The 16,555-nt window shown below is 40.3% G+C and overlaps 2 protein-coding genes across 3 annotated transcripts; both read left to right on the forward strand.

Moving 5' to 3' along the window:
* Positions 1-180: 180 nt before the first annotated feature.
* zmat1 (zinc finger matrin-type 1) lies at positions 181-7,179 on the forward strand. Of its 2 annotated transcripts, XM_050038487.1 has the most exons (7): positions 181-342; positions 2,802-2,908; positions 3,012-3,095; positions 3,408-3,543; positions 3,700-3,993; positions 4,719-4,809; positions 5,634-7,179. In XM_050038487.1, the coding sequence occupies exons 1-7, from the start codon at positions 204-206 to the stop codon at positions 6,610-6,612; spliced, it is 1,830 nt and encodes a 609-aa protein (XP_049894444.1). In that variant the 5' UTR covers positions 181-203; the 3' UTR covers positions 6,613-7,179. The 2 variants fall into 2 exon arrangements, with proteins under 2 accessions (XP_049894444.1, XP_049894443.1); XM_050038486.1 differs by lacking the exons at positions 2,802-2,908; positions 3,012-3,095; positions 3,408-3,543 and having other exon boundaries at positions 189-342.
* Positions 7,180-7,955: 776 nt separating this feature from the next.
* Positions 7,956-16,331, forward strand: cd8b (cd8 beta). Its single transcript, XM_050038490.1, has 8 exons — positions 7,956-8,035; positions 11,856-11,939; positions 13,250-13,603; positions 14,485-14,577; positions 15,149-15,238; positions 15,385-15,418; positions 15,547-15,598; positions 15,779-16,331. Exons 1-7 carry the CDS (start codon positions 8,002-8,004, stop codon positions 15,554-15,556), a joined length of 699 nt encoding a protein of 232 aa, XP_049894447.1. The 5' UTR covers positions 7,956-8,001; the 3' UTR covers positions 15,557-15,598; positions 15,779-16,331.
* The last annotated feature ends 224 nt before the right edge of the window (positions 16,332-16,555 follow it).

Genomic DNA, 16,555 nt, shown 5'->3' on the forward strand with positions numbered 1-16,555 from the left:
ACAGCACATAAACGGTGTATGTTATATAGTATGAAGCGCATAGACTGTAAATATAGTATAAAGTACACAGACTGTACACGTTATATAGTATAAAGTACACAGAATGTGTATACAGTATACAGTACAGTCTGGATTATCCCTCAAAGCCAACGCCATAAATACTACGGCGTCACTGCGCATGCACCAAACAGCTAGGGAAAAACATGGACGACAGAAGTGTCTGTACTCTGCAGCTTGCGGAGTCAGACGCTCAATATAACACTACTAGTGCACCTAACGCGGCTTCTGTCACAGATGCTGACACAGTAATAAACACTAAAATAGATAGCACCCAGGTTGAAGGTGAGTTTTGTCTAGAACGTGAGAATTCAGCCGTATGGTGTGCTGCCTGCCGAGCCAACGTTAGCTTTTTTAGCTAACTGGTTAGCCAGCTCAACAGTCGAGTGAGCTAGCTCCTTAGCTAAATACGCTAATATTAACTTTCTAACGGTCGCTGTAACGTCAAGAGTTGGTGAATATTTTATAGCGGTCCTTGCGTACATGAGCTGTAAACGATATCGCCCATTAAAAAGTCTAAATCCAGCCAGGTCGTTTCCTAGGTCCGGAAATGGTTGGCCAGTTGCTAACGTTGACTGTACTGCGAGCTAACTCAGTCCCCAGCCCAAAGTGCCTTTTGGTTTGAACTGGTCACAAACCAGTGGTGAAGGTTAACTGGTAGGACAGCTAGCGTGTTTTGGTAACGGAGGCCAGCCAGTAACTTAATACAGTTTAGTGACATTAATTTAACCCTCACTCTGGCTACTGATGGCAACTTAATTAATACTTAATGTTACTAGTCAGATCAATGGAGCAACACACCAGCTAGTGGAAACAGTTACAGTCAAATATAGCTTGTTGTGTATAAAGACATAACTAGTATTGTCAGGTTGACAGTGAGTTTGAATGATATAAGATCTCATCAGCTGATTTGTCAGTCAGTCTGACCTTAAAAATGTCCATCTGTCCCTCACTTGGTGGTCTCGGTCACCAGTGGCATGATAAGATAGGGTTAAACATTGTACACGTAATTTGAGATACAGTACCTACAGTCTCTGTTCTCTTGGTAACTGCTACTGTGATTATCATTTGGTAAGTACAGTATTTGAAATGTATCAGCACACTTGGCTATTTAGGCCAGTACCAGCGTGTCTGTTAATTATTTTATTCAAGGCAGCTTTAATTCATGGCAGCTGTTATTGTGCGGAGTACAGAGGGATATGCTATTTTAGTATATAATTATTGTTTTACGTTGGAGAAGTTGGCAAGCTTAAATTGTGCCAACACACTTTAAGTATTGTGAATCAAAACTTGAAAATATAGCACTTAATTTCAGTGCTTTAGTTTACTTAACCTCAGTTTTATTTCATCTAAGGTAATTGTCAGTGTTGATCAATATTGTAGTTATATTTTGATTTTTGATTTTTTTCAGTTACTTATCTGGTGACAATTGAAATTACATATATACTGTACTTATATACAGAGGAAAAGTGAGCACATCTTTGCAGATAAGACACCGTCACTAACATTTTTTTTAACTAATTAATTAACATGACAAGGTAATTGAGTTTAAACTGGTATTTATTTATTTATTTATTTTCATGGACTCACTATGGGAGTAATCGACTGATTATTGTTGCTTTAGTTACAAACTTTTAGTCACCATTAGTCGTAAAAGCGTATTTATCAGTCCTATCTGATGATCAGATCAATACAGCATAGGGTGTAAAAATCATACTACAAACCATTATTGGCAGCAAGGATGTAAACATATTAAGTTTCACAGCAATATCTCAGTCCTTACTTATTGCTGTAATTTTAATTTAATCTCTTAAAATGAAGCTCACAAACTGATTCTTCTCAATTTTGGATAAATAGCCACACTAATAACCAAATCTTTGCCCAAACAGTTGAGATATTACCAAATATTTATTGATAGTGTTATTGAAAGATGTTCCAAATGTTTGAGTGTTAAATAATTGTGATTCAAGTGAATATGAGTGGAGCACGTTATATTTCATTGATGCTTTCAGGGCAAATCATTCAGCATTACATGAATGCAGAAGTGCAGTGTGAGACATATGCATCGGGCATTGAGTAAGCAGACTGAATGCAGTCAAGCATAAAACCACAATTTTCTCACATAGTAACAGTATATGCTGCAGATGTTAAGAGATATTGCTGTCCGTTTAGGGATTTTAATGAAAGGAGGATCACCTAGTTTATCTCTGTCCCAGAGTCTCCTTTTGGCAAATTATGTCATAGAGTGGAAAATGTGTTGCTTGAAATATGGCCAAAGGGTGTGGTTGCATCTTGAATGAGTGTGGAATTCAGTGAAATTTATAAAATGGTGAATTTCCATTGCACAGAAAGTTTTTGTTACAGTATATGTTTCAGAAAAAGCAGTTTTTCTTGCTGATCAGGGCAGATTGATCTTGGCAGAATTTCTGGCCTACAAAGACAAAATAATTTTGAATGTGGGATGAGACGTTTCTTTTATTCAGATAATGAAAATTGTACAAATTATGTTGCATTTTGCAGCTTCTAATTTTTCAAAAACGAATCTGTCTCTGTATCACTCAAAATCTGCCAAAGAGGAGGCAGATTTTTTATGATGTATATCTCTTGCAAACAGCGTATGTTTTGTGTGCAGAGATAGTGTTAAGAATTAATGTAATGTACTGATTTAATAGCCCGTTATTTGTTCATTATGCCTAATTCACTAGGGCCTACTTGTAACAGTGACCGTATATTGTGCCACACAGGAGACAAGAGTGAAGAGGAGCTGCTGAAGGGTCTCCTCACTGACGACTACTGTCATGTGTGTGAGGCTGTGCTGCTCTTTGAATCTCAGCGGGTGTCCCACTATGAGGTGTGTCCTGCTTTCCAGGCAGTCATGGAGCTGTGGTGCAGTTTTATTGACCTCATAAGGTCGGAGCCTGTATAATAATGTCTCCTGTGTTCCCCGACTGCAGGGAAAGAAACATGCTCAGAAACTCAAGGTGTACCTGCAGTCCAGGAAGGCTGAGAAGACGAGCAAAGAGTCCACAGGGCCCCAGGTTAGCACTCGTTTAGAGATTTTACTCTTTGCATATTTAGGCACAATCTTAATCTGTAATCTTGAGCATTGAGTGTAACAGTAATAAACATAAACCATAATGCTGCAAGCATCTAATGGTAAGGAGGCTGAGGGCCATAGCTTTAATGATATCCTTCTTAGTATAATATATTACACATAAGAGAGAGGTGCACAGAGATGCTCAAAGGGATCATCTAAGACCTCTTTTATAATTTTCTTCTTCTTTTATTGTTTTCACATTCAAGCACATATCTGTCTCTTAAAAAGCCAGTCTTGTGCCTGTGTTTTGCAGCGGACCATGACTACTGATAAGGACCATTTCTGTGAACTGTGTAACATGGTGTTTAGCTCCCACGTGGTGGCAAAATCACACTATGAAGGCAAAGTCCATGCAAAAAATCTTCGTAAACAAGGTCTCCAGCCCCAAGGCAAGTGTGGGTTGTGTGATGGAAAAGTATAATAGTGAACTGAATACTAATGTTTACAGATTAGCAGTGCTTGTTGACAGTATGGCTTGTCTGCTCACGTTCTGCTTAACCTCCTAAGGTCCAACACAAACTGACTTAATGATTTTGTCGTTGCAGTCATAGACAGGTACACAGAAGTCCGTACTTTACCGAGTGTGACTTGGGAGCCTGATGATGCTGACCAGAAACCTGCCCCAGAGGGAGGTGTGGAGCATCTCCCGGACCCTGCCGCCACCACAACTACCCCCAGCACAGAGGTTGATCTGACGGACCCTAACAAGTACTGTCCCCTGTGTGCTGCCTCGTTCAACAATCCTCAGATGGCTCTGCAGCACTACAACGGACGCAAACACCAGAGGAATCATGCCAGACAGGAGCTGCTCAAAGAGCTCGGAGACAATGTCCAACAAGGTAACACAGGGTCCTGCCACTCTGCCAAGCAGGAATAATAGGGTATCGGACCCCATTATGATATTGAGTCTATTTTAAGATTATTATTTCTAGGGCTTCACTTTTGCCATAGAACAGCAGTAGAGTGTCAGGGAAGTGGGAGAGAAAATGGGGATGAAACTCAGCAAAGGGACAGGTTGGAATTGAACCTGAGCTGCTGCTAAGGACTCAGCCTACATTGTGTCCTTCAATCTAACTGAGATGCAAGGAGAATAAAGTCAGTAGAGGATGGTAACAGCATGATAGCCCGATACCAGCACATTAATGATCAAGAAAATAAAAAAATTACACTGATATTTGAAATGGCAAATCCCCTCAGCCATGAAAATGTCGTCCCATCAGAGGTAGGTGATAGTTTCATAACCTTCTGACAAATAACTGGTGTTGACAAAACAGCGTTAATCCAACTGCGGATATGTTAAATTACAACATAGTAAAGTTAAATTAGTTAGCGACTGTTCGCAGTCAAACAGAACGTTAATCTTAGGTCTTGTGTCGTTTTTAGCCTAGAGAAGATTTCAATGTTATTATTATTTGGACATGACTTAGAAACTCACAAGAAACTAACTACAATCAGAAAAAAGCAAAGGAAGCTCTATATCTTAGTGTTTGTAAGCCGTCATTTGATCAGTTATACTGTCTTTTCCTCCTCATCTCCCACCTCACCCACTCTCTGTCGTCTGCAGCCGACTCCCTGATGTGCCAGATGTGTAGTGTGCAGTTTAACTCTGTGGAGATGTACCAGGCCCACATGCAAGGAAACAAACACCAGGTTAGGTAAGATCAAGACAAACACACCAAGTCCACTGTCACTGTGTCATTTATGCTGCACTTAAAATAATCCACTGTACTTCAGCTTGCCTTTCTAGAACTTCGGCAACATTAAGTTTAAGTTTATTTACTTTATTAGTCCCCCTGAGGGNTTGCTCAAGGGCACCTCAGCAGTGCCCAGGAGGTGATCTGGCACCTCTCCAGCCACCAGTCCACGCTCCATATTTTGGTCCGGACGGGGACTCGAACAGGCGACCCTCCGGTTCCTAACCCAAGTCCCTATGGACTGAGCTACTGCCGCTCCATTAAGTGATGTTTTTGTATTTACATTCAGTCAGATAAGTGTTACTGCCTTTTTAGCTTTTAGCTCATGTTTTGTTTTTCAGTCCACACTTTAATTGTGTGGTTGAGTCCCATGGTAGTGTGCACATCCAACCCCAGCTGGGTACAGGTTAAGGACTAAAGACGCACAAGAACGTAAATGAAAGTTAGTCCACTCACTGAATATTCCAAGCATCATGTTATACTTACCGTTTGCCTGAGGAAGACCCTAAAAGTCGAAGCGTTGTGTCCTAAAGTTTTCTCTATTTTGCACTATTTAGTTTGCAAACCACCTCTGTTTTTATCATATACACAGGCCCATGGCGTAGTGTATATTGCCGTGGATGTGCAAGTAGAGTATGGTTTAACATGTTAACTGTCAGCACTTGATAAGCTGATGGTATGGTTTTTTGTGGTTAAAAAAACACGTCATGGGGCTTTATTGTGACATCAACATTTATCACCCAGTTGGATAGTAACTTAATTGATATTTGCATGTTCTTGAGCAGGGAGAAGAAGGTTGTGGACCTGTGCAAATCCCAACCAAAAGACTACAGCACATTTGCAGATGAACTGGCAGATTACATTCAAGTCCAGAAGGCTCGTGGAATCACCCCCAAGGCCAGTCAAGTCCTCCCGCCAGATGACACACAAAAGGAGGATGAGGAAGGTGAAGAAGAAGAGGTAGTATTAAACCAGGGAGATATCACAGAACTGAACAAACCCATGCCCAGCCTTCCTCCCACCTCTAACCCTCCTCATCACTCCCGCCCTGGTGGTTACTACCCAGTGGAAGGGTGGCGTCCTCCATACCAGGGCCCTACCTGGCCGCCCCATGGCTGGAATTACAACTGCCCTCCTCCAGTCCTCCCACCCTCAGGCTCTGCTCTGTTCACCAGTTGGCCCACAAAGAGAAGGAGGCCCAGAAAGCAGTCGAGCTCCTCCTCGTATACTTCATCATCTTACTCCTCGTATTCCTCCTCTTATAGCAGTAGTGACAGTGACAGTGAATACAGGCGCAGAGAAAAGAGGAGAATTCGGAGACCCAGGAGAGAGAAAGACAGGAGGGGAAGAGATGAGGACTCAGACAAGGAGGAGAAGAGGAGGAAGCGGCGGAGGAGGGGAAGAGGTAATGACTCAGAGGAGAGGAGGAGAGAGGGATCCGGAGAGTCAGAGGAAGGGAGGAGGAGAAAAAGGCCCAAAAATCACGGCAAGCGGAGAAGACGAGAGAAGAAATCCCGGGAGAAGGACTTTGAGGTGGAAGGAGGGGAGAGGGTGATGGACAATTTAATGCCAGGTGACGTGACGGACAATAGAAAAGAGCCTGAAGTGCATTTTCAGGCTGACATGAATGTTGAGCAGGGGGAGGGTGGACAGGACGAGCCAGCAAAACCTAAATACAAGAAAGAGAAGAAGAAAACGAAAGAGAAAGTGGACACTAGAACAGAGGAGGAGAAACTATGGGATGACTCCATTCTGGGCTGTTAAACTGAAAAGGCCCAGTTTGACTGTGTCTGTTGAACTGCTGACATTTAGGCAAAACGTGAAGTTATCAAGAGCATGACACTGAACATCTCACAAACTGTCTATATTAAAATCGTCTTTATAGCAGTTAACAAAGCAGTTTTTACTCTCTGCTCTGACAGCCCAAAAGTGTTATTCTCCATAGGTGTGCTAGCTGGCTAGCCATGTTTAGTTAATTTGTGTTCATAAGGAATGAATGAATTCCTCTCTTTTCAGTGTTTGGAGGAGCTTCTCACACATATTAACAACTATAATAGCTTTATTTTTCACTATGACACTTCATGTCTTCGATTGAATTCATTTGCACATTGTTATAATTTGTTTCCTGTAATATTTAAGATCTCCTTTTTTTGCCTATCATTTGAAATGTTTAAGAAGTCCTCTTGACCTCTTGATGCATCAGTATGTTTCTGTATCTGTGCTTCTGACAAGGATTTAATAGACTGTGATCCCTTTAGCAGCCTGTGGTTGGCGCTGTTGAGCTTCATTCAGAGCATCAGTAGAGCAAATAAAAGCACATAGATATCAGAAGCTTAGTTGTTTCGTTTCTTTCGAGACTCTGCTTGCCATCACCCAGAGGTACATAGGGCTGAAAGACGACTATCAGAAAAGAAATGATGAAATACATAAAAAGTTCTCTGCCTGCTGCACGTCAGAATTATATTAAAAAAAGAAGGAGAGTGCGTAGACATTGCGTCAGTCTACACTGCATTGTCTTCATGTGCATTGGGTATGGATGCATTTGCACATCCAAACAGCTCATGTTTGGGGTCAGACAGGTGCAAAAAGTCAAATGAGGACAGCTCCTTACAAACTTCAAATTTCATGTTCAAATGTAACCTGTTTATGTCGCTTAAATGTGACTGAAAAGAGGCAATGTTGAGATTCACTTGAGTATCCACTCATCCTCTGGACTCATAAAGATACGCTCAAACAATGTAGTTCTTGTAAATAGACCTAAAGATTCTAAAATAGTCTAACAGAGTCTGCTAATACATAGGCTGGACACACCTCAGTTTGATCTCTTTGGCACAGCATACTAAGGGCTCCGACACACTTTCTGTGTTGAACGTCTGCAGACAGCATGTGGTTCTATTTATTATAATTGAGGGTCCATTTCAGCAGTAAACATGGGGGGCTGGGAGGTGAGATGACCTGTCGCGCTACTGCTGACATTGGGTGAGACTGAAAACAGAAGAAGGTTACCAGGACTAGAGTAAATATCTGTCAAAAATCCAACTTAAAACTGACCTTCACTTGGTGAGGTGGCTGAGGCCGGTTTGACCACAGTGTTTTAGACTGGACTGGAGTGTGGAACAAGAGACCGGAGCATTCGCAGTCAGCGTGCTTGCTATGCATATTGTCTGCAAGTCACAAAAAACAGGCTGTAAGGAGGTCTTTGTGGACCCTTGTGGACGTGGGTGGATACAACACACACCTTTGTGAACATGCATATGTTGAAACCATAAATTGGCCTTTATTCCTAAAAAAATGTATTGTCTTTACACTACTCTTTATCTCTTTAAATATCAGCTGGGTGGTTTGTGGACCACCTTGCAAAACTTAATCTCTGAGTGCAGAGTTCCCACGGTCATGGAAAACCTTTAAAAGCCAGAATTCAACAAACTCATTTTCTAGGACTGGAAAGGTCATGGAATAAACTTAAAACATTCGGAAAAGTCATGGAATTTTATTGTGTGTAATGAAATTGTTACAGTAATCTTCTATGGATATCCCTCCAGGTAATGTTCATGCCACCTAGTTGAAATTGTGTTTAAAGTTTGAATCTGATATGTTTAAATAACGATGGGTAAGTGGGGCAAGAAAAGTAATGTTGTGACCGTGTGATTTAACAGGTAGTATCAAGAATCCCAAACTTTCCATGCCCACTACTTTTAAATTGCGCAGCATTTTTGAGATCGAGCAATTGACATGGGCAGCCCATAGCGTTCAAATGTCAGTCAGAACACCAATGTGAACTTTGGTAGTTTGACGGTATGGAGCTTTTTTTTCCCCCCGAGCAAACTAAGCAACGGGCCAACCGAACTGTCGACTGTCACTCCCCCACTTTGGGAGCTCTGCTGCTTCGTGTCTGCAGACTGCCTATAATAATATAATTTAACAGTTGGAGTAAAGTACACTCTACTGTCCTATTCTTGTCATAAGTAAATGGTCATTGAAATTTTAATATGGGTCCTTGAAAAGTCATGGAGAATTTTTTTAATTTTGTCCACGAAAATGTGGGGTAACCTTTTAAGTGCTATGCAGATGTAACTCTCAGGCAGCTTTATAAGTTACTACAGCGAACTAGTTTGGCTTTGTTCATTTCTAGAAGATTGGGTTTGCAGGCACAGACTAAAATTATGGTCTAGTATTAATACTCATGATGTTGGTGCCATAAAAACCTTCCACAACATGCTCAAACAGGCCTACTTCTACTTATTTGTTCAAGGTTAGGTTTTTGAGGCCCAGTATTTGGACTAACTCTGAAGTTTTGGATCTGTGTGAGTCATTGCTGTATATCAGATATTTGTATTAGGATCCTGAGAGCAGAACTGTACACATTGCTTGTTGGAGCAGAAGGACATTCGTATCACAGGATTCAAGCCAAGTGTTGTGAAACAAAAACATGCATGACACAACTTGCTAGTGTGTCTCTAGGTTAAATGATTGTTTGAAATCCTTAGATGACTTCTTAATTACTGTTCAAGGTAGCAGTGTTGATAGCAAAGGAAACATGTGAAGTGGCAGAACAGTTGGTGTTAATCTGCTACAGAAGTCCTGTAAGATGAGAAACGTCTGACGTGAGATATCGACTTTGTTTAAAGCAGTGCCACAGAGAAGCAAACAAACTCTTCATTCTGTGACGTGTAGTAATATGGATGTAAAGTGTCTTTTCTGAAAATGCGACTACTACTTTCAACAAAATTGGCTGAAGCGTGCAGCAGAGAAGAGAAATGAAGGCTGCTTTTGACTTTAAGCGTCGGAGCAGAGAGACCAACAAAGGCTTTCTAGCTCAGCGATGTGTAAAGAGCAGCTCTGAAGCCCCCTGAGATCTCCTGTTTTCAAAGAATCCTGTGGTCTCGTTCCCTGTCTCGCTCGAGTCTTCGACCCCCGTACAGCTATAGGGTGCCCACATCCTCTCACTTTAAGACCCCCGCCAGACCGTTCTACACCCTAACCTTTCACACACACACACACACACACACACACACACACACACACACACACACACACAAAATAATCCAGAGGCGAACAATCCACAGACAACAGTCAGATGATTCAAGCTCTTACTAGATTTATACAATCCACAGACAACAGTCAGATGATTCAAGCTCTTACTAGATTTATCAAGAAAAGTCTGAGTTCTGGAGATAATCGGACATTTGAACAGTCAGTTCTCGTTTTTGAATGGCCACCCCAAAATGTAAATGTCAAAAAATGGGACATAATGCTTTAATATGGACTGGCAGACTGAAAGTTAGGTTTTTACATAAGATATCAACTGCAAGGAACTTAAGTGTCTCCCTGACACTTTCTAATGCAGCGTACCTCCATAAGGCATTGCGATATCACTTAGACAGTCTGAATGATTCAGGGTTTATAAAAAGACTTAAGTGATCTTATCAGCCTCAGTGTTTTACACATCCATTCAAAAGTATTGTGAGATGTAGTACTAAAACAGCTGGTTTATTAATCGATTAGTCAACTGTAAGAAAATTCATCAACAACAATTTTAATAATCAGATTAATGTTTAAGACGGTCATCAGGTAAAACTAACGAGGTGAGTTCTAGCTTTGATTTACATCATCATTATTTGGCAACGATTTGAAGACATCACCGTAGGCTCTTGCCTTACCGGTTTGTGACACAAATTAATCGATTATTAGACAAGTTATTTAATGCATAGCCCTAACTAACATTCCAAAGTCACTTTTCTAAATGTGTCTTCTTTACTTGTGTCGTGTCTGTAAAAGCCAGATGAAACTTAACATACATGCCCGCACACATTGGTCCGTTGCCCCTGCATTTTCACTGAGAACAGAATGAAGACAGTTTGCTGCATTTTACAGCTGGAGTCTTCAAAAGTAAATGTCTCCATTTTATCTCCATAAGGATTTATATTACAAGACAGAAATGAGTCGGGGACAAGTTATGGTCAACCGAAAGAAGCTCAAACTCAAACTCAACTAAAACTAAACTGAGTGATGTTACTATTTTACTACATTTTCCTGATTTGAATTGATACATTTTTTTCCTTACCACAGAGTAGAAGTCGAAATATTCAGAATGTATACGATTTGTTTTGCAAAAATGCTTTGTGTTACCTTTCTCATGCACAGATCTCACAGGGTTTTGTTGTCGTTCTGTCTTAATATATGTCTTGACACACTTTATACCCCGTACTCGAGGCTAAGTTTTAAAAAAACAAGTGATTTATAAGACAGAACTGAAGAAACTGTACACACACACCAGTGGATATTTAACAATAATTTACAGAATTATGGATCACGGTTTGTATCACTGATCCTTCGTTTCATGCACCTGAAGTTAAGGCTCCGTACATTGGTATTCCCTCGGCGTGCACTGCAGGGAGGCATGAAGCTGCATATGTAGAACTCTGCTGAGCTCTAGGTCATGCACCTGGGCAAAGACCACAACACTGCAAACTGCTGCTCTGTGAATACACAACTTTTTTATTGTTTGATATGATAAGCTCGGATCAAACATCACCACATTTTCAGCTGTTTTTCATGATCACTGTATGTGTGTCATGTATGTTGAGCTGCATCTTTCTCTTTTAAAAATCTGCATCTCTGAGGTGAAAAGTTTTATTTGGCGGGTATATACTTTTTATACTTTTAAGTAAACGGAGTCGAGAATGTCAGAATCACATGTTGTATATTCTTAATATCTTACCCTTTCTGCAAGTTGTCTGTGATGTTTTATGCACATTTCAAATTTAGTATTTTTTTCCAGTTGTGTGTGTGTGTGTGTGTGTGTGTGTGTGTGTGTGTGTGTGTGTGTGTGTGTGTGTGTATTAGTACTTTAGCCCACTCTGATAGGCCCTGTGTGTGTCACACTGGGGTGTTACCTTGACGACACAGGGCCCTGTCAGCTCAGTTCCTCTCATCATCTCTGTCAGATAGTTAGCAGGAAAAGAAACTATCAGCACTGTATCTCAGCTACCACTTCGGATTCACAGGCGCGTACACAGACTGGCATCCGGATAAAATGATCCTCCTGCTACTGGCATGGACACTGTTGACAGCATCGCTGTGGACATCAGGTAAGACCACTAAGTTCCTCTATCGTCGCGTATGCCTCAAGCATTCTCGACATCGTTACTCAGGGGCCTGAAGCGAGAGATGTGTTGTTGTCTTCTCAAACTGAAGTTGGTCTGATGTTTAACTTAAATTTTGTGTACATGCATCTAATACAGCCATAACCATAGTTTGTACTTAAAGGTGAAATTTGTTTTTAATAGTCCAGTAGATGACACAGACGATTTAAACAGAACAAGTACAGTGATACAACCGTAGGTTCATTTGTTAAAACTGTTATGGTCAAACTTCCATGCAAGTAGCTATGATGGTATATCTCAGAATTAAACAACTATACTGGTCTAAGTTATTGATACTGTTACAGCAATGTAATGTGTACAATGTGGATTAGGTACAATGATGATAAATGAAGTTAACAGTACACTACATGTTTGGCCTCTGCAATCGCTCCATATCAATTTACATTTGTTTTTTTATATGTGTTGTTGCTCTGTCAAGGCAATGAAATTAATTTGTACTGTGTGGCGCAACTCATTAGATAAAAATTAAAACAATAGGTGTATTTTAGAACGTCACACAATTTGTGCATTTCATGTTGGGCAGAGCGAAATGATCATCCAAAGACTCGACTACGAGTGAGACTTTTGCACACTGGAATCCTTTAAATCTCTGCTCATCTGTAGATATTTCATAAGACTAGTGATTGCAACAGGTATGTGCCTACATACCTGACCGAAAGACACACACAGCAGGCATTAGAACTGAATCTAAAATGAGATGAAATAGCTCTTCCAGCGAAGGAACAATAAATCAGTCTCCCAATATAGCAATGTCAAAATGTCACCTTCACAGAGTTTGAAGTATGTACGAGAGGTTTCTTCATAGTTCTGTTTCATTTCCATTCTTGCAACACTTTTGGTAATAGTTGTGGAGTTTCTGTATCATACCGCCAGTTTGTGATGTTTGTGATTTCTTCTTTTTTGCTTGAAGCTCGAGTAGGCCTCCTTGTATGTGCTTTTGCTTAATTAGTCTTAATTTTGTGAGGAGAAACGGCAGATGCACTGGGTCTTAGGTATTTTCCTCCAACCTTTCTAAACACCAAATGATGGACAGGTCGGCTTGAGACATCAAAACGAGATTAAGTATCATTTTTTAATAATACATAATTCGTAGGAGTTCGGATGTTTGGCCCTGACTTTGTTACAAGGCAGTTAACGATATACGACCCTGAACATACTGGTTTGTAGGAGTTGTTTAGTGTACTATAAGCATGCGTCTGTCGAAATCTCAAACATCCCTCTCTTTCTACTTCTAGGTTCAGGCCAGGTTCTGCAACAAGAACCCGTCAAGGTTCTTTATCCTCAGATCCTCGGTACAGAGATTATGGAGTGTGACTGCACTAACATCACCTGTGACTACGTCTACTGGTTCCGCACTATGTCAAACCATCTCCAAGTACAGTACATAGGCAAATGCAACAACGCTGACCGTGATACCTACGGGGATGGTGTGGACATGGCTCGGTTCAAAATAAGCAGGAGGAGCAGTGTGTCCTTTACGCTACGAATCACCAATGTGACAGAGAAGGACGCGGGGATTTATTCTTGTGTTCTCAAGGGCAGGAAAAACATGGAAATGTGGAAGTCAGGGATTCTTCTTCGGCCAGGAGGTTTGTATGCTGAAATCTCAAGCGCTTCATTTCCAGCAGTGAAATATTAAGTGAAATATCAAGCGGCAGTGAGAGTTAAGTGAGAGAGTTAATGATTTAAGGGGCTAAATGCAGTTCTACACCAAACCTCTGCATCTAAGTCTGGTGCATTGTGACATCTTACTCAATATATTCAGATTTATTTTAAAAGGAAGATTGTCACTTCAAATAATGATATGATATCACGTACCATGTAACTGCAGCGTCTCCAGTTTGAGTGTGTCTCATGTCCCCCTCTCTAAGTATGTTTCATGAACTACACCTCTGCACTGCCTACCATCCCTCAATGATAGTTTAAAATGTGATGTGTTTATTCCTTTTCTCCAGAGTTATTAAATTAAAAATTTTTGGAGCTTCTTATAATTTGTCTTGCTTATCTGGGTGTGGCAGTCCAATACAGCTGGTGCCGCTTGTCAACATGGACGCAGATTTAATGTAGAGTAAAAGAAAGAGTAAAAAGTTTCTACATCTTGGACGAAAAGAAAATGACATAGTCGCAATAGATCGAACTATTTAGATGTGTGTGTAAAATGTATCCATCAACATGTGAAAGTTTATGAGCTGAAAAAGAAAAAAAGAATCTGAACAATAACTGTCCACTGGCCTGATAGGACTGCGCTGGAGAGTCGCACACAGACAGACGACGTACATGATGAATTTGTAGAGAGGATGAGATCCTGGCCTGGATCTTTTTTTTTATGATGGATAACGATGGTTAAAAATGGGACGGGTTAAAAAATTACTAGGTTTTTCCTTTAATCTCTCCCTGAAAGATTCTTTATATTTGTCACTGCTGTTTAGTATTCACTTGTTTTCATGGTTGTTTGGTGTTTATCTTACAGTGATCCCTCCAACATTACCGCCAAAGCCAAAAAACAAACCCAAACCACCAGTAAAACCAGTTTGTCGCTGTCCTAAGAAGAATTCTCCACAGGGTAAGTTATTAGAATTTTTTTATAACGCACATGTGGCAGTGTGAAATTTGTATGACGCTCTGCTGCTTACAAATGTGATGTTATATGTGTGTTATGATGTACAAGCGTTTTTGTCTATGAATATAAATATTGGTGTAGATTCAGGAGGTAAAACGGCCATATTCCAGTTGGAAGGTCAGTCCCTGACCCTTGCAGTCTACATGTCGAAGTGTCCTTAGGCAAGATACTGAACTTCAAATTACTTTTGATGGCTGCCCATCTGTGTGTGAGGTCTTGGTTGTGGTATCTGATGGTGCCACCTTGTATAGTAGCCTCAGCCACCAGTGTATGAATGTGTGCTTGAGTGGGTAAATGGCGCTTTGAGCAGTCACTAAGACTAGAAAAGCGCTATATAAATGCAGTCCATTTACCATTTATAAATCTTGCGCTCTCAACCACGTTATTTTGACATAATAGAAGACGATGTAATAACAGATTGTGCTGAAAGATATAACCATGTAATGATTGTTTCACCTGGCTACGATGCAGCAAGCCACATACATCTGAATAAAACCATATATGTTTGTTCCAGATGGCTGTGGCTCCCTGGTTCTGTGGCCGTTGGTTGGACTTCTGGCGGGCCTGGCTTTAGCTCTTATCTGCACACTGTACTACTTCAGCCGTGAGTAGTCCTCCAGTAATTCAGCACATTTTGCTCACGAATGGTTGTCAAACTAGTCGAACACTTTTGAACTATAAAAGTAAAAAAATAGTGTGTTGTATCTCTGAAGTGTTTTCTCTTATGTTTGTGCATATTCTTGCTTATAGGGCTACCCAAAAAGTGTCGACACCACTTTGCGAAGTAAGTAGTTTGCTGCAAATGCTGAACAGATCTTTAATTTTCCCTGTATAAACAAAAACTGTAACTTTTTGGATTCTTCACATTATGTTCCAAACTTCATTCTCTTTCTTTTGTTTTTCACCATTAAGGAGGCGGTAGACGACCCGAGGCACTGGATCTACAGCTTACATCTGACTCAAAGTATGTACCTCATGGGTGTCATATATTTATTCAAACATAAAACATTTTTTGTTTGTGGGATATTTATCACCATACAAAATGTATATACAGCTGCTACAATATGTACTTTACCCAGAGGCTTATGCAGTAGGAATATTAAAAATCGTTTATACACACTAACGCCTGGCTCTGTGATTGCAGGGGCTGAAGTGCTTCACTTGAGCCGGTGGCAAATGAAGGACATGAAGACCCCTGAAGATAAACTCTGCTAACTGCCAGCGCTTCAACAGCAAAATGTGCGAGAGTTTTGTTCTCAAGAGCAGTAGCCGTGTAACATATTGTAATATATTGACTGTGTTTTTTTGTGACATATATTAAAAGATAGCTCCGGTGCCATCAGTTCGGAGCTCTGTGCGGTAACTTTTCACCTAAAATACTTTTTGACATGTCAATATGCAGATGACATCATCATTTATCAAGATGATTTTTCATTGCAGCAGGTTTGTGATCTGTAGCTTCGGTTTTTAGATAACTTTTAAATCAGAACAAGAGGGGGCAGGGCAGTTGTTGTTTTTTTAATTGAAGCCCAAACCTCATGTTTTTATTTACTTACAAAATGCACATGAACCAATAAACAGATGAACTAAAATACAGTATTTGCTGATTTGCTTTTTTTCTCTTCCGTATTTATTTGTCTTTTCTCTTTCATAGTATTATCAAATGTTTTGTTTAAAACAGCACTGTCAAGTTGATTTTTTTTCTGTGAGCATAATTCTGTCAAGTCAATAAAATTGTATATTTCCAACCATTAATTTGCTGACTTTCTTCTTTTTAAAGGTCATTAACATGTTTTTATTTGTTACTAAAGACATCTTAAACATTATTTTTGAAGGATTTGTGCCTCTTTCACATACAGATATGTGCCACATGCAGAGTTACCCACAGAATTATGACAGTTTGGGTTTGACATGTTGCTCA

The sequence above is a fragment of the Epinephelus moara genome, chromosome 24 (genome assembly GCF_006386435.1).
Source record: "Epinephelus moara isolate mb chromosome 24, YSFRI_EMoa_1.0, whole genome shotgun sequence".
Lineage (NCBI taxonomy): Eukaryota > Metazoa > Chordata > Actinopteri > Perciformes > Serranidae > Epinephelus > Epinephelus moara.